Below are 17,951 nucleotides of genomic sequence, written 5' to 3' on the forward strand. Positions count from 1 at the left end.
CTCATGCCGCCGAAATCCCCCGCCGGCAAGATCCCCACCATCAAGGTGTACGACACCAAGAACGGAACCAAGCGGGTAAGAATGCTCTTGATAGTCTGGTGACCAGGGATGGAATAATCGCAAAAAAATCAATTTCGCTGGCGAACTTTCTTCACCCGCGAAAGAGAGAGGAGGCAAATCACGCAAAAGAAAATCGCTCCCGAACTTCTCCAAGAAAATCAATCTGCTGATGATTTTTTGTGAATTTCCTTGTCAGCACCACTTAAAAGTGTTTATTTCACTTTGTTTACACACATTGCCCATCTACAAATAGTGACAGGTCATTTTTCGACGTGTGACGTTACATTTGCAAGTGTAGTAGTGAAAAAGATGTTCCGCCGAATAATCAAGATGATGATTTTTTTAGATTCTTTTTACCGATCTTTCGCGCGCGAGAGAGGAGAGCCAAGCTCACTTCGGATTTTTTCTCTTGATGAACGTCCAATGATTTTCTTTTGATGATGATTATTCCATCGCTGCTGGTGACATTGACTCTAATCTCCAACGTTTGTTCTTTCAGCGCTCGCGGCGAAAGTCCCAGAACAAACACCGTCGAAGCACCTCCAGACCCGTCCCGGAAATCCACGTTACGTCCAGCTCAAACTCCACGATCCAATCGGAATCGGTGTCGTACGAGCACTTTGAGGTAAGCTCGCTCAAAAAAACCCCAAATCCAACCTAAAACCCAACCCCTCTCCCCGCAGAACTTCTTCGAGCAAAACACCCCGAACCGGTCCTCCCTGATGCCACCCGGTAGAGCTGCGGCGGCAGCTGCCGCGGCCATGGACGCGCCCGGCCCATCGTCCCGGCGGATAACGTCCCGACGGAACGCCACGGCAACCAACAACAACCTGCACACGCTGATCAAAACCCCGTCCAAGGTGACGCTGCGCAATCCGGTGGCCTCGTCGACGATGCTCGCCACCACGATGCGGTCGCCGTCGGCCGTCGGCAACCTAACGGCCAGCGGCAAGAAGCTCATGGCGGCGTCCAAGAACTGCCCGATCATCTTTTAGGGCCTCACTTTTGTCTCGTTTAACGATCGGATTTTTTTTTTTTCTAGAGAATCGGCAATATTTTGACCCCCTTTTTTGTTGGCATTGTTTTTTTTTGTATCCTTTTAAGCTTTTTTGTTGCGGATAAGCTCATCTCAAGGCAGGACAGTAGAACCGCGCAAAAACCTTTTTTTGTTCTTCTCAATTATTTGTATTTTCGTTTATTTTTAAATAAAGTCGATCGAACCTTCCACCATCAATTCACACGCACACACAGATATCAATCACACGCTTATTTTTTTATTTTTTGCGCGACCCGTCGATACAAAACGTAAGCTCTCTCTCGCCCATTAGTTATTGATTAACGACACTCACAAACATGCATTTAGTGATAAGATTGTTTCAAGATGTTTTAATAAAAAAAAATAAAAAAAAATAACGCATTTCTTCCAGCTTGCAGAGTCGCTGTTTCGCGAAAAAAAAAGAAAACTCTGCGCCTTTTGTACAAAGTCTGAGCAGTATGTTGGTTAAGTGCTATTAATAAATCGCAAAGTATACATAAACAAGTATTGTTACTGTTGTTATTATTTTCCGAAATTTACAAAACTGGTTTTCCTACTCTGAAAGTTTTTCAGATTTTGACGACTCCGACACCGAATCAAACAAATCTAGCTTGCAATTTAAAATGCTAAGCGAGGTTGACTTCTCAACCACAGACGTAAATATCAAGTACCTCTGAAAACTCCGATTAGCACGAATGCTTTTGAAAAGCTAGCTGGATAGTAAGTACGAACGCTCTGATATTACAAAAATAGGATTTCGTGCATTTTTCTGTTCAGTTTTGGTTTCAGCAAAAAATAGTAGAAATCTCTTCAGAACCACTACTAAATCGCGGAACAGGTAATTTTTTCTGGACACGATTTGCATGCATTATTCTTGTGGAATCCATTTGTTTCTTTTTCATTGCTTTCAATGTTAAAGTTGACCTGGATCGGCCATAAACTCGATGTTTAAGCTGATGCTTTTATTTCGATCAAGCGTCGGCGATCTTCCAAGAAGATGTTGTAGTTGATCTTGCCAATCTTTTCAGTTCCAGCCTGGCCTACTTTTAAAGTGCTTGGCAAATCATCTTTTCGGCTAATGTAGTGCTGAAATGGTCCGGACTGGGCTACTGAAAGGCTCGTTTACAGAAAAGAAAAGAGCGAATTTATTGCGTCCGATTGATTTCGTTACTTGGAACGCCAGAACGCCGTGGCTGAGCAATGCAACACAACCGCTCCGTGGCTTGCTTCACGACCCGTCGAAACGGAACGGTCACGGAAACAGCAGTCCGCTGATTCTTCCCTGGCCCACCTTTTCACCGATTATTCACTGTGTTAATCTTCGTGGAGGACACTCCGTCGGATGGTCACTCGCGCAACCCGAGAGAATGTTCCGTGGATCAACCGCCTTCCTCCTGCTCCGGACGGATGCACACCGCTTGTTCTTGGATAGAACTGGCCGTCCAAACTTTTCCCTCGCTTTCTCTATTCGACGCCAACATTTCAAAAAGCATCATGTACAAACCATGCGTTTTGAGAAAAACGCATTTGAATGTTGAGCATCCATTTTCAATTCCCATTTTAATATAAAAGCAAAATAAGATGTTCTAATGATAACAAAAGATGAAAAACGTTGCTTTTATTGATACTTGATCATCCAAATTCAATAAAACATCATTTCCGTAATTTTATTTGAGAAAAACAAACATAACTTCTTTTGAAATCACCAACGTCGATATCACCCTGCTGTCATTGAGGGGGGCGCTTTGTTATGATTCGTTTTTCTTCGCCGAATGTACATAGCGCTTTGTTCATGTTGCTTTTTTTTCGTCACAAGGTTCATGTAGTCTTTTGTTTGACAGGTTGACAGGGCTATATAAACAGGGACTGTTGATGGCAGAGATTTTGTTTATGTTACTTTATTTAAAATCATGATTAAACAGACTTTACTGAAGTAACTTTTGCTCATTTTTGGTGGAGAGGTAGCTTATTAGGAGTACTTTTAGAATATGCAATAACCCAGAAAGTGTTAAAATGTACATGATGCCTTTTGAAATGTCACCGTCGTATTTGGCAATGAGGTCAAACGTCAAAATGTCGTACACGTTAAAAAATAAGTAAGCCAAACGTAATTTTATCATATCAAACCCGATCAAATCCGATGCAATCTATTAAATCTTATCGACCAATCAAATCCTGTGTAATCGGATATCATTTGAGAAAATGGCATGAAATCATCACAATTAGAGCTCAACGGATTACTGTCGTTCCCCTCGGGTCGCTGCGTGGCTTGCTTCACGACCCGTAGAAACGGAACGCTCACGGAATCAACTGGTCCACCTTTTCCCGGATCACTAAATCCTCGCCGTCAGCATTTCACTAGTTTTTCGCTTCGTTTACTTTGGGGTCGCTCCGTGGGTCTTTTTTTTTGTTGCTAAATGGGCATTGGGTTAAGTTCACTGCGACCACCTAAAAAAACCAAGGGGCTGGAAACTCTTAGAACTTTACTCAAGTATATTAATAAGTATACTTAAATAATTTTAGTATACTTACGCCATCGCACCCTAACATGAATCATCTTGAAAAACGTCATTGTGACGTCTATAAATGTCACAACTATTTTGTTATTAAATTGTTTTTTGTTTCTGCCAAACCTAACCAACAAACGACGGAACCGGCAAATTGAGAAAAACTTCCTCCAGGGCTTTTGAATTATTTCAAAATCAATTAAACGAAAACGAAATCAAACCGATTTTACTTTTTTCTGTCGGGTGTGACTTCTTCCAGCGACGACACCTCCAGGAAGATCAACATTGTAATCCACCAGGGTAGCGCTAGTCTCGAGGCCAGTTCCGACGCTAGGATCTCTTTCGAAGTGGCGACTCTTGTTGGCCTGCGTTCGAAGAGATTTTGCAGATTATGCGCTGGTACGGGGCTGTGCAAACCTGAGTGCGAACCCGTTGCGGGAATGATTTTGGGGAGATTGTGGTTCACCGGTTACTCGGGATTGTGCAGGAAGCGATAGACCACTCGTTGTACCGGCAGGCCAGTTCGGTGCTTCCGGGAGGGACTTAGAGTATCGTATATGACGAGGAATCCGACGCGAGTTGAGCGGTTGCAAAAGTGAGGGACATAGCGTTTGTAGAGAAGGAGATGAAGGATCTTAACGGGGCCGTTTTTTGCAGATGGGATTGAATTTGGACGAGTCGGATGAGCTTTCTGCCAAATCCATACAAAAAAATTGATGATACCTATATCACAGACAAACAGACGGGACACTCGAGTGCCGAACCATCGTCCTCCAAAAACGGTTAATTCAAATTCAATTTTGTTTCGGCATCCACTCACCCGGCGCTGATGGCGCTGCTGTCGTGACAGCTCGCCCGTCTTTTCTCAGTGTGTGTGATGCGTGTTTTTTTAAGTTGAGCGTGAGCACGTGTGAGGCAGCAAATGAAAACAAAAAAAATATGAAATTCAGAAATTCCAACGGTGATCCACTATCCAGACATTGCGGGTCAAATTTGGGGAAGTTTCGGCCAGAGTCAGATGAGCGGCTGACTAGCGAGAGCATACCTTTTACCCCACTATTAACCAGATATACCTGCTCCACTGCCTGCCTAAGTCAAGGCTGCTGCTGAGGCGCCCGCTACTGTGGAGAAAGCTGGATCCTGTGGTGGAGTCATCTCCTTCGGAGCAACTTAGGTCGTGCGAGCTGTCAGTTATGGTCAACGTACATACAAAATTATGGTATGCCAGATATTGAAGTGATATCATGTCAATTTTATCATATTTTTTGTTTTTTAAAGGGGCTGAATTTATTAACTATTAACTTATTTATGATCATATTTAAATGTTTTCACATAGTTGTTGTTTTTGTCCACCATTTCCAACTGATTGAATTTCGCAAAATTGAAACCACATTTAACGCAGATCACGGCCATCAATAATCTGAAACAAATCCAGATTTGATTCACAAATTACAAAAGACTACATAAACAAAATTAAAATAACTCACAAAACAACGATTTTTTCAAACAATCTCTTTGGTCGGTTTAGAATTGTCAAACTGAATAGCTCAAAGCTAACTCGAACCCGGTACACACACGAAGCTTGACATAAACAAATCTGACAACTTCCAATTTATATGTATAAAATTCATTAAAAGCCTAATAAAATTGAAAAAACTTTGAAAAATATATTTTGATTTGAAAATCTGCCATACCATGAGCGTTGAAAGCATTGAAACGCTGGTGCAATTTTGACAGTTTGAGCTGGTGTGAAAACGGCGACAGAGCTCGCACCACACAGGGAGCAACCTGCTTATCTTTCGTGGACTGCTGTTCAGATTGCTGCTGCTGGTCGTCCTTTTGGCATTTTGACGATATTGCGTCGGTCGTGAGCGCCATTCTTCGCGACTTTTTTCGTCTCATTACGCCCTTTTGGTTTTGTTGGCTGGCAACTTAATTGCGCCGTGGACACGTTACCCGCAAATGTTTCCAAACGCCCATCGTGGGGATCAATTCCGTTAGTTTTGAATTGGATTTTCCTATTCCGGCGGCCACTACTGGTATTTTCGTGACCGGGATATCTTGTTGATGATGGTGTCAGGTGTAATGGTTCATGTTTTCGGTGGAGGAGGAATCTTAGACGGAACATGCAAGCAACGGGAGGACCAGTGGTGTGGTCTCTGTCATTGTGTTGTCTTGCATCGCTGCAGGTGCTGCCGCATGATTTGCCTCATGAGGTTCTGCCATTGGAAACGGAACCGACCGTGGAACAGACCCACCGTCATTTTCGGCCGTCGGTCTTGATTTATTATCTTGATTTTGTTACTGATGATCAGCAACAACAAAATTATTTCGAAACAGCTGTTCATGTTTACAATCGTTAAGGCTTGATTGTCTCACGCATACACTGACATGACACATGACAGTAATGGGTTTGTATTGGTGTGTTTGGGCTGCGCTTCGGCATAAGCTCACCAGGCAGCGCTGGCGTCGCCGTGATTTGGTGGTTTGATGGAGGACGATGGATTTAAAAAATAATTTGTATGGAGAGTCACGTCTGTTTGTCTGTGCCTATATGTTGAGAAAAAATTTCTCAATGGCTTAGGGAACATTCCAAAATCAATCAACTGGACACTTGATCCAGAACCTGCTCTCTATTGTATTAACAATTTCTCAAGAATCAAGAATTTTTCATGGACGGTGAACATCCGGTGGGCTTACTTTCGGCACAAGGAAACAATTGTTGTTTGGTGCATTCAGTCCAACGGCCTCTACCATGATTGTAGGACCATCACCGTTGTTCCGAGGCAAAAATCTGCGGCGAATTGATGGCTAGGTAAACCTGTCCCTGTCCGATGAATTGTCGTAGCTCACAGCCAATATTCGCTAAAATCAATTTTTGCTCCGCTGATAAATGCAAGGATAAATGTCGGTTTTATTTAAGTTTTACCGAAGAATATTTGATCAACATTAAAAACTGCTAAGTCATGCAAATTTAAAAGCTCTAATGTAAACATAAACACACACAAGCACCAGAACTGTCAAAGCCAAGAAGCGTAAAGTAGCGGTGGAAATTCGTCGTTCAAATTTCGTTAGTATACTTACAAGTATATTAAAATAACGTAAGTATACTAAGATTTATTAATTATACTTGGAGTTTCCTGCCCCTTGGTTTGACACCTTTTTACGGAGTTCACGCACACTATCAAACGTTTGTTTTAGTAGTGTGCGTGAACGCCGTGTAAAAAGTGACCAACCAACGGGGTACAAATTAAAAAAGTGTCAAACGAAAAAGTGACCAACCACCGGGGGTTGAGTGTAATATAATATATATATTTCCTTTTTCAGATTTGAAATCATATTCATTGAGAAAATCATGACACTTGGATTTTTTTTAATTTTTGCTATTAATTAACATTTGCTATTAATTAACCTTGCCCTGATATACAGTGTAAACTAACAGGATATCGTTTCAATAAAATTACAATTACAACATTTATTACACGCAGAAAAATAAGCATATTTGAAACAACAAAACGTTTTGTTGATTTGAAAATCATTATTTTTGTTGACGCTAAACGTTTGGCTAAACGTCAAAGCAGCTTTTTCAAAACAACAAAAGAATGTTTTGGAATTAGGTTTTACAGCGTGACGTCACGAGCGCACACGCACACAAATTTTTACTTAGACACACGTGCAAAAAATGTAAACAGTGCAGCCGAACTGTCAAATTTCTAACCTAAAAATCGAGTCGGCGTAAAACCTAATTGGGTACTAAAGCCCTATATGTCAATTTTTATGTACATCGGTAAAAACACGATCAAAACCTATTTCTGATCACTTTTTTCATTTTAATGCAAAAAAAATAAAGACAGGACAATTTTTTTTCGATGGATCCACCATGTTCCCTTGGAATGAGCTGTAGCTGTAGAAACTTTTCTGTCAAGAAGGACCGCGAGGTTAATTTTTCAAAATTAATTTAAAAATCCATTTTAAACTCTGTGTGGTCGTACAAAGGGTCATTGTACTAAGAAAAATAAGCTTTATCGCTGTAAACAAAAACATCAGCAATCTAAGCTTCATTTTAGGACCAAATTGAGAAAATCAAGGTTTATTTCAACGCAATTTTTTTGTTGATTATATTCAACAAAATTTTTGTTGATTCAAACCTCGTGCAGGCTGATTATACAAAACATTTTTCTGCGTGATAAATTATTTTTATCTTACTTTTAAATTTTTCAAAATTTAATGAAAAATCTTCATGATATATTGTTATAACATATGTTATATATATAATGTGGTATAATTTATCCTAGAAGAAACAGTTGTGTTTTGTTTCAGATAATAAGTTTTCAAACAATTTCAAAATACAAATTAGACATGGTGTTCTGGATGAAATGTCAGATGGGTCAGATGTTACGATTTTGTTACGACAATTGATGAAATTACCTTTATTAATCATTTCTAAATTATTTCGAGCATCAAATTTGTATCCTACAATAAATTAACAACCCAATCCCAACCCACGCTTAGCGACTTCCTGAAACATGTACTGCTTGTAGTATTTCAGCTCCTTGATGCTCTCCTCAATGTCCTCCAGCGCACGATGCGCCAGCTTCTTCGGCGGCGCATGGCTAAAGATCGACCTGTTCCAGCGCTTGCACACCTCCTTGATCGTACTGACGTCCACTATCCGGTAGTGCAGGTAGTCGTTCAAACGTGGCATGTACCGGTTCAAAAACATCCGATCCATGTAGATCGAATTTCCCGCCAGCGGACACGCCTTCTCCGGGCAGTGTCGCTTCACAAAGTCCAACACTTGCTGCTCGGCTTCCGCCAGGGTCACCTTCGAATTGGCGACCGCCTGGGTGAGTCCGGTTTTGGCGTGATTCACCTTGCACCACTCGTTCATCGCTTCCATGACCTGGGCGGGTTCGTGGATGACGACGTCCGGGCCACGCTCCAGCACGTCCAGGTTTTTGTTCGTTACGATGCAGGCGATCTCGATGATGCGGTCCGTTTCCACGTTGAGGCCCGTCATTTCCAGATCGATCCAAACCAAGTTGTGCTGGGAGGGCGGTTTCGGGGGCGGGGGCGCGGTGGACATTTTGAGTCGGTGGGCAACTGAAAGGGGGGGAGGAAGATTAGGTTTATTTGGGGACTATTTTTAAGTATTTGCTCAGTAACAGGCAGGAAGGTTAAGCCAACACCTACTTATTCTGGTCTGGAAGCCCAGGATTTGCCTCAATGGAAGCCAGCCCATGATAATCCACTAACGAACTCAACAAGGCTGGAAATGAGAGGACAAATCACAGGAAGCAAGCTTATATTTGTTGTGGAAACATTCTTACCTTCAACTTTTAATAGAATCACTAATTTTACTTTAAAAAAAACCTCTTCAAGAATTTCACAAAAAAATGCCGCAAAAACTGAAGCCACCATGTGATAATACGCAACCGTCAGCACCAACCCTCGAACTGACAGCGGTTTGTTATCAAACAGTACTGCCCAGCGAGTTTCACGCTGCACGTTCAACGTTCGTGCACTATTCTAGTACCTCCTCAAAATTTTCAAATTTTCGAAACAAACCTCAACCGTCTTGTCCCCCGCGCTCGCTTAAACGTCACTTTTTGACAGTTTCAAGATGCATCGTTTTTTCCCTCTTTCCTCTTTGCTGTGGTGCATTTTGTTTTCGTGCGTGCATTTTCGGTTGAGATTTTTACGGCTGGGTCTCGCACTTGAAAGCAGCCAAGCTTTGGACGCAAAATTTCTTCGAGGGAGGTCGTTTGAAAACTTTTACAGAGCAAGTCTTCCGTGACGATTGTCATTTTTTAGTGTGAAGAGTTGAAGTTTTGCTGAAGAATCTAGTGACGCTCTTTTTTGAAAATCAAAGTTTTCTGTTTACTTTTGTGCCAAACAAACAAAGCAAGCGTCTTCCGTGAAGAAGTAAACCAAACGAATCGGATTATTTAGTTGAAGCGATTTAAACCGACTTAGATGAGCGAAACAGTTGAAAGAAGAAGATTTTTAGCAGATTAAGACCCCGCGAAAGTCAATTTACAGAACTCAAGATGATGACCAGGAGAAAATCGATTCACGAATCCCTTGTGACACAACAAAATCAAAACAAGCAAAAAGAGGGAGCGCCGGATGTGGCAGAGGGGAAGAAGACTCCCGGTCCAGGAAGTATGATTTGTTGAACCATTTTGACAAGAGATTTTAACGCTTCTTATTCGTAGAACAAATGCAACCCCGTAAGCGCATCAACCAGCGGCGAGTCTCGGAAGCGGCTCCGGGAACCCTTCAGAACGGCACGAATGGCCACCAAGCTCCCGTTAACGGGATGGACGCCGACGACATCCCCAAGTTTAAGGGCTACCGCATCATCGAAATCGATCACTTCCTGCAGTGGTCCGCGTACTCCCAGTTTATGCACTCCAAGCACTGCCCCGGCGGATTGCTGAAACCATACCAGGAGTACGTAAGCGGCTGCTACTCCACCTTCGCCATGAAATGCAGCAAGTGTTCGGCCATCATCACGCGCTCCTCGGAGAACTACATCCACCACAACAAGCTGATGAACCGACTGGTCAAGGGCTCCGTCCAGATGGGCAAGGACTACGACGAAATGTCCAACTTTATGGAGTCGCTCGAGATCCCGTTCGTCACCAAGGACGAGTTCAGCTCGATCAAGTCCCAGATGCAGCTCAACTCCTCCCTGGACGATCAGTCCTCGCTGCAGAAGGCCGTCGAAGAGCTGGAGCGCGCGTCGGTGGCGTCCAAACGGAAGCGGCACGGCAGCTGCAAGTACCACTACGAAGTGCTCAAGGTCTACCTGAACAAAAAGATGCGCAAAATCGAAGAGAACCTGCAGCTTTCGGTCAACGACTCGGTAGCGCTGGCCGTCAACGCGCACCTCAAAACGTCTCCCACGTCCAGCTTGCGTGAGTTCTCTCCAAATCACAAAACTTCTCAAAAATTAACCAAATTCCGCAATTTTAGCCCAACCAGTCCAAACAACGCCACCGCCGGAACGAGCGGCACCACGTCCATCGCCAGCCAAAGCAATCGCTTCGGGGCGGGCTTCTCCAACGGACCTCCCGCGACCAGCACCTCCGGGGAATCTCTTCATACAGCAGCCGTAATCTTTGACCCAGTCGAAACGCATATTTTCTACACGATCTCTTTTTGTACATATCGTCGAGATCTCTTCTAAGCAAGTCGTAGCGAGTTTGATAAGTTGTGCCACACAAATAACTGTTCAGCGAAGCCAACCAGTATTCCTAACCTAGAATATCGTATACTTCCTCAGGATTTGCTTCCCAAATATGATTAAATGTTAGACGCGTCGTTTTCAGATGAGAATTTAGGTTTAGAGACGTGCCCGGACTTTGCGTAGTGAACAATGTCGTTGCATTTATTTTTTGCTTCTTTTTTTGAGAATGCGCGCGCGAGATTTCCTAGGATTAGCGCTTTGATGTTGTATACAAAACCACGATCGGAAGAGAGTTATTCAATAAAATATTGTGACAAACAGCGAATATCAAGTTCGTAGAATCATGTTTTATTAATCGTTCAACTCTGCCCCAAATAAATAGTAAATCTTCAATTTTTATGTACGACACATAGATCATGCTGCTTTAGAAGCAACTCCTCTCTCTCCCATCATCGCTTCGATTCCGTCGCTCACAGGAAGGTCAGCCCGGCGGCCAGCACGCCCGAAACCAGCAGCATCGTGTACCCGGTCGTGTACACCTCCTTGATGGACAGGAACTTGCCCAGATCCCAGAACAGATGGCGCACGCCGTTCACCGTGTGGTACGAGAACGGGTAGGCCATCGTGAACTTTAGGGCCATCAGCGTCGGCGCGCTCAGTCCCTCCAGCATCGTCAGATAGTGGGTGGCGTCGTGGGGCATGGCCAGCGCACCCAGCCCCAGGGCGGTCGCGTACCCGGCCAGCGCCATTCCGGTCATACGGTGCGTAATCGACAGGACCGCCGTCAGCTGGAACGAGTAGATGGTCAGGTGGGGCGACTGGGGCCGCTGGAGGCGCGCATTCCGGTCGTCGTGTGATTCCCCCGGGCGGTTATCGGCCTGGACCGTCTTCAGCACCACCGTGCGGGCGGCCAACATCGGCGAGGCGGCATTCTGGCTCTGCAGCAGAGCGCGACGGCAAGCGGATCTGCGCGAGAACGAGTTCATAATAACAAATTACATAATGAATTGTTCCAAAATATTCCCCACCAAATTAAACCGCTCCAGCGCCCCCAACACCCCCCAGCAATTACCTCAAAATTAGTCCAGCCATTGTTGGATCACTTTAAGATAGAAAATGGAACGAAATTCGAGTGTTATTTGCTGCAAAATTCGATTTTTATTGTTATTTTTCGCCACTCACACCGATGGTTTGCTCGCACAAAACGAAAACTCGAGTCGCGGAGTGACAGATCGATTGGGAATTTCGCAAAAAATTGGCGTTTCGAAGCCAATTCGAAGCACACTGGTTCGGGAAGTACTAGATTGGGTAACGTTGGATATGTACAGTGGTCCTAAGCTAATATGAACCTTAAAAAAATTAATTTTGCTACTTCGAATGTCCGCTAAAGGTGTATTCACATTATACCGCAGCCGCAGCCGCATCCGCACAAAATTTGACAGTACGGACGCACAGTGCGGACGCGATTTCTCCAATAGAGCTATCTAAGCCCGATCTCACGCACACTAGCTTATCATTTGTTTTTGCTGGCGGGTACAAATTTTAACCTAAAACCCTTCGTGTACAAACACGCAATACATGCGCACGTAGATAACTCTATGCATTTCATATGTAGCCATTCACACTGTTCCGCATCCGTATCCGCAGTACGGATCCGTATACGGATGCGGAACAGTGTGAATGGGAGCATTTCGCAATGCTCGCAATTGGGTACTAAAGCCATATGTAAATTTTTATGTACAACGGTAAAAAACACGATTAAAAACCATTTCTGATAACTTTTTTTCATTTTAATGCAAATTTTTTTTTGACAAGACAACATTTTTTCGATGGATCAACTATGGTCCCCTTGGAACGAGCTGTCAAGTAGGAGCTTTTCTGTCAAGAAGGACCAAGAGGTTAATTTTTCAAAATTGATTAAAAATCCATTTAAACTCTTTGTGGTCGTACAAAGGGTCATTGTACTCAGAAAAATAAGCTATCGCTGTAAACAATAATATCAGCAATCTAAGCTTCATTTTAGGACCCAATTTCGAACGTATTCGAATTAAAAGCACTCAAACGTCAAAGCTGGGTTGTCAAACTAAAGATTACATTTCGACCTTGTTTCGACCTTTGTTCGTCAATTTCAGAGCACGTGGTTTGTGCTTTTGGCAGCTGTCAGTCAGTTGGAACAATCAGTGAATTCGGATTCGCTATTCGAAGCCAGTTTTGCAAAGCTTAACAAAGTTTAATTAAAAAATTTAAGAATTTAAGAATTTAAGAATTTAAGAATTTAAGAATTTAAGAATTTAAGAATTTAAGAATTTAAGAATTTAAGAATTTAAGAATTTAAGAATTTAAGAATTTAAGAATTTAAGAATTTAAGAATTTAAGAATTTAAGAATTTAAGAATTTAAGAATTTAAGAATTTAAGAATTTAAGAATTTAAGAATTTAAGAATTTAAGAATTTAAGAATTTAAGAATTTAAGAATTTAAGAATTTAAGAATTTAAGAATTTAAGAATTTAAGAATTTAAGAATTTAAGAATTTAAGAATTTAAGAATTTAAGAATTTAAGAATTTAAGAATTTAAGAATTTAAGAATTTAAGAATTTAAGAATTTAAGAATTTAAGAATTTAAGAATTAAATTTAAGAATTTAAGAATCCCAGAATTTAAGAATTTAAGAATTTAAGAATTTAAGAATTCAAAGAATTTAAGAATTTAAGAATTTAAGAATTTAAGAATTTAAGAATTTAAGAATTTAAGAATTTAAGAATTTAGAATTTAAGAATTTAAGAATTAAGAATTTAAGAATTTAAGAATTTAAGACTAAGAATTTTAAGAACTTTAAGAATTAAGAATTTAAGAATTTAAGAATTTAAGAATTAAGAATTTAAGAATTAAGAATTTAAGAATTTAAGAATTTAAGAATTTAAGAATTTAAGAATTTAAGAATTTAAGAATTTAAGAATTTAAAATTTAAGAATTTAAGAATTTAAGAATTTAAGAATTTAAGAATTTAAGAATTTAAGAATTTAAGAATTTAAGAATTTAAGAATTTAAGAATTTAAGAATTTAAGAATTTAAGAATTTAAGAATTTAAGAATTTAAGAATTTAAGAATTTAAGAATTTAAGAATTTAAGAATTTAAGAATTTAAGAATTTAAGAATTTAAGAATTTAAGAATTTAAGAATTTAAGAATTTAAGAATTTAAGAATTTAAGAATTTAAGAATTTAAGAATTAAGAATTTAAGAATTTAAGAATTTAAGAATCAATTTAAGAATTTAAGAATTTAAGAATTTAAGAATTCCAAGAACTTTAAGAATTTAAGAATTTAAGAATTTAAGAATTTAAGAATTTAAGAATTTAAGAATTTAAGAATTTAAGAATTTAAGAATTTAAGAATTTAAGAATAAAATTTAAGAATTTAAGAATTTAAGAATTTAAGAATTTAAGAATTTAAGAATTTAAGAATTTAAGAATTTAAGAATTTAAGAATTTAAGAATTTAAGAATTTAAGAATTTAAGAATTTAAGAATTTAAGAATTTAAGAATTTAAGAATTTAAGAATTTAAGAATTTAAGAATTTAAGAATTTAAGAATTTAAGAATTTAAGAATTTAAGAATTTAAGAATTTAAGAATTTAAGAATTTAAGAATTTAAGAATTTAAGAATTTAAGAATTTAAGAATTTAAGAATTTAAGAATTTAAGAATTTAAGAATTTAAGAATTTAAGAATTTAAGAATTTAAGAATTTAAGAATTTAAGAATTTAAGAATTAAGAATTTAAGAATTTAAGAATTTAAGAATTTAAGAATTTAAGAATTTAAGAATTTAAGAATTTAAGAATTTAAGAATTTAAGAATTTAAGAATTTAAGAATTTAAGAATTTAAGAATTTAAGAATTTAAGAATTTAAGAATTTAAGAATTTAAGAATTTAAGAATTTAAGAATTTAAGAATTTAAGAATTTAAGAATTTAAGAATTTAAGAATAGATCGGAAGAGCACACGTATGAACTTAAGAATTTAAGAATTTAAGAATTTAAGAATTTAAGAATTTAAGAATTTAAGAATTTAAGAATTTAAGAATTTAAGAATTTAAGAATTTAAGAATTTAAGAATTTAAGAATTTAAGAATTTAAGAATTTAACGTGAATTTCAGACGTGTGCTCTTCCGATCTATTTAAGAATTTAAGAATTTAAGAATTTAAGAATTTAAGAATTTAAGAATTTAAGAATTTAAGAATTTAAGAATTTAAGAATTTAAGAATTTAAGAATTTAAGAATTTAAGAATTTAAGAATTTAAGAATTTAAGAATTTAAGAATTTAAGAATTTAAGAATTTAAGAATTTAAGAATTTAGAATTTAAGAATTTAAGAATTTAAGAATTTAAGAATTTAAAGAATTTAAGAATTTAAGAATTTAAGAAATTAAGAATTTAAGAATTTAAGAATTTAAGAATTTAAGAATTTAAGAATTTAAGAATTTAAGAATTTAAGAATTTAAGAATTTAAGAATTTAAGAATTTAAGAATCTAAGAATCCCAAGAACTTAAGAATCCCAAGAATCCCAAGAACTTTAAGAACTCAAGAACTCCAAGAATCCAAGAACTCAAGAACTTAAGAACTCTAAGAATCCCAAGAATCCCAAGAACTTTAAGAACTTCAAGAATTTAAGAACCCAAGAACTCTAAGAACTTAAGAACTCAAGAATCCCAAGAACTTTAAGAACTCAAGAATCCCAAGAACTTTAAGAATTTAAGAATTTAAGAATTTAAGAATTTAAGAATTTAAGAATTTAAGAATTTAAGAATTTAAGAATTTAAGAATTTAAGAATTTAAGAATTTAAGAATTTAAGAATTTAAGAATTTAAGAATTTAAGAATTTGAATTTAAGAATTTAAGAATTTAAGAATTTAAGAATTTAAGAATTTAAGAATTTAAGAATTTAAGAATTTAAGAATTTAAGAATTTAAGAATTTAAGAATTTAAGAATTTAAGAATTTAAGAATTTAAGAATTTAAGAATTTAAGAATTTAAGAATTTAAGAATTTAAGAATTTAAGAATTTAAGAATTTAAGAATTTAAGAATTTAAGAATTTAAGAATTTAAGAATTTAAGAATTTAAGAATTTAAGAATTTAAGAATTAAGAATTTAAGAATTTAAGAATTTAAGAATTTAAGAATTTAAGAATTTAAGAATTTAAGAATTTAAGAATTTAAGAATTTAAGAATTTAAGAATTTAAGAATTTAAGAATTTAAGAATTTAAGAATTTAAGAATTTAAGAACTTTAAGAATTTAAGAATTTAAGAATTTAAGAATTTAAGAATCCCAAGAACTTTAAGAACTTTAAGAACTTTAAGAATTTAAGAATTTAAGAATTTAAGAATTTAAGAACTTTAAGAATTTAAGAATTTAAGAATTTAAGAATTCCAAGAATCCAAGAATTTAAGAATTTAAGAATTTAAGAATTTAAGAATTTAAGAATTTAAGAATTTAAGAATTTAAGAATTTAAGAATTTAAGAATTTAAGAATTTAAGAATTTAAGAATTTAAGAATTTAAGAATTTAAGAATTTAAGAATTTAAGAATTTAAGAATTTAAGAATTTAAGAATTTAAGAATTTAAGAATTTAAGAATTTAAGAATTTAAGAATTTAAGAATTTAAGAATTTAAGAATTTAAGAATTTAAGAATTTAAGAATTTAAGAATTTAAGAATTTAAGAATTTAAGAATTTAAGAATTTAAGAATTTAAGAATTTAAGAATTTAAGAATTAAGAATTTAAGAATTTAAGAATTTAAGAATTTAAGAATTTAAGAATTTAAGAATTTAAGAATTTAAGAATTTAAGAATTTAAGAATTTAAGAATTTAAGAATTTAAGAATTTAAGAATTTAAGAATTTAAGAATTTAAGAATTTAAGAATTTAAGAATTTAAGAATTTAAGAATTTAAGAATTTAAGAATTTAAGAATTTAAGAATTTAAGAATTTAAGAATTTAAGAATTTAAGAATTTAAGAATTTAAGAATTTAAGAATTTGAAAGAATTTAAGAATTTAAGAATTTAAGAATTTAAGAATTTAAGAATTTAAGAATTTAAGAATTTAAGAATTTAAGAATTTAAGAATTTAAGAATTTAAGAATTTAAGAATTTAAGAATTTAAGAATTTAAGAATTTAAGAATTTAAGAATTTAAGAATTTAAGAATTTAAGAATTTAAGAATTTAAGAATTTAAGAATTTAAGAATTTAAGAATTTAAGAATTTAAGAATTTAAGAATTTAAGAATTTAAGAATTTAAGAATTTAAGAATTTAAGAATTTAAGAAAAGAATTTAAGAATTTAAGAATTTAAGAATTTAAGAATTTAAGAATTTAAGAATTTAAGAATTTAAGAATTTAAGAATTTAAGAATTTAAGAATTTAAGAATTTAAGAATTTAAGAATTTAAGAATTTAAGAATTTAAGAATTTAAGAATTTAAGAATTTAAGAATTTAAGAATTTAAGAATTTAAGAATTTAAGAATTTAAGAATTTAAGAATTTAAGAATTAAGAATTTAAGAATTTAAGAATTTAAGAATTTAAGAATTTAAGAATTTAAGAATTTAAGAATTTAAGAATTTAAGAATTTAAGAATTTAAGAATTTAAGAATTTAAGAATTTAAGAATTTAAGAATTTAAGAATTTAAGAATTTAAGAATTTAAGAATTTAAGAATTTAAGAATTTAAGAATTTAAGAATTTAAGAATTTAAGAATTTAAGAATTTAAGAATTTAAGAATTTAAGAATTTAAGAATTTAAGAATTTAAGAATTTAAGAATTTAAGAATTTAAGAATTTAAGAATTTAAGAATTTAAGAATTTAAGAATTTAAGAATTTAAGAATTTAAGAATTTAAGAATTTAAGAATTCAAGAATTTAAGAATTTAAGAATTTAAGAATTTAAGAATTTAAGAATTTAAGAATTTAAGAATTTAAGAATTTAAGAATTTAATTTAAGAATTTAAGAATTTAAGAATTTAAGAATTTAAGAATTTAAGAATTTAAGAATCAAGAACCCAAGAACTAAGAATCCCAAGAACTCTAAGAACTCAAGAACTCCAAGAATTTAAGAACCTAAGAATTTAAGAACTCCAAGAACCCAAGAATTTAAGAATCCCAAGAA

At 35.5% G+C, this 17,951-nt stretch overlaps 4 protein-coding genes across 4 annotated transcripts in view; 2 read left to right on the forward strand and 2 right to left on the reverse strand.

Moving 5' to 3' along the window:
- Window positions 1-1,294, forward strand: part of LOC6043534 (protein regulator of cytokinesis 1) — a 3,196-nt gene extending 1,902 nt beyond the window's left edge. The window contains exons 3-5 of the mRNA XM_038257020.1: window positions 1-75; window positions 560-685; window positions 744-1,294. The exon at window positions 1-75 is cut by the window's left edge and continues 1,238 nt beyond it. Coding sequence (XP_038112948.1) covers window positions 1-75; window positions 560-685; window positions 744-1,055 — 513 coding nt within the window. The 3' untranslated portion in view covers window positions 1,056-1,294. The remainder of the gene's footprint in view (window positions 76-559; window positions 686-743) is intronic.
- A 6,792-nt stretch (window positions 1,295-8,086) lies between these two features.
- Window positions 8,087-9,021, reverse strand: LOC6043533 (oligoribonuclease). Its single transcript, XM_038250399.1, has 3 exons — window positions 8,934-9,021; window positions 8,797-8,872; window positions 8,087-8,706 (listed from the first exon to the last, which is right to left on the reverse strand). Exons 2-3 carry the CDS (start codon window positions 8,843-8,845, stop codon window positions 8,087-8,089), a joined length of 669 nt encoding a protein of 222 aa, XP_038106327.1. The 5' UTR covers window positions 8,846-8,872; window positions 8,934-9,021.
- Window positions 9,022-9,420: 399 nt separating this feature from the next.
- Window positions 9,421-10,727, forward strand: LOC6043532. Its single transcript, XM_001859559.2, has 3 exons — window positions 9,421-9,768; window positions 9,822-10,526; window positions 10,585-10,727. Exons 1-3 carry the CDS (start codon window positions 9,654-9,656, stop codon window positions 10,725-10,727), a joined length of 963 nt encoding a protein of 320 aa, XP_001859597.2. The 5' UTR covers window positions 9,421-9,653.
- Window positions 10,728-11,125: 398 nt separating this feature from the next.
- On the reverse strand, window positions 11,126-12,013 carry LOC6043531 (succinate dehydrogenase cytochrome b560 subunit, mitochondrial). The gene is made up of 3 exons (XM_001859556.2): window positions 11,981-12,013; window positions 11,871-11,900; window positions 11,126-11,764 (listed from the first exon to the last, which is right to left on the reverse strand). The coding sequence occupies exons 2-3, from the start codon at window positions 11,888-11,890 to the stop codon at window positions 11,269-11,271; spliced, it is 516 nt and encodes a 171-aa protein (XP_001859594.1). The 5' UTR covers window positions 11,891-11,900; window positions 11,981-12,013; the 3' UTR covers window positions 11,126-11,268.
- Between the last annotated feature and the right edge of the window lie 5,938 nt (window positions 12,014-17,951).

Source organism: Culex quinquefasciatus, chromosome 2 (genome assembly GCF_015732765.1).
Source record: "Culex quinquefasciatus strain JHB chromosome 2, VPISU_Cqui_1.0_pri_paternal, whole genome shotgun sequence".
NCBI lineage: Eukaryota > Metazoa > Arthropoda > Insecta > Diptera > Culicidae > Culex > Culex quinquefasciatus.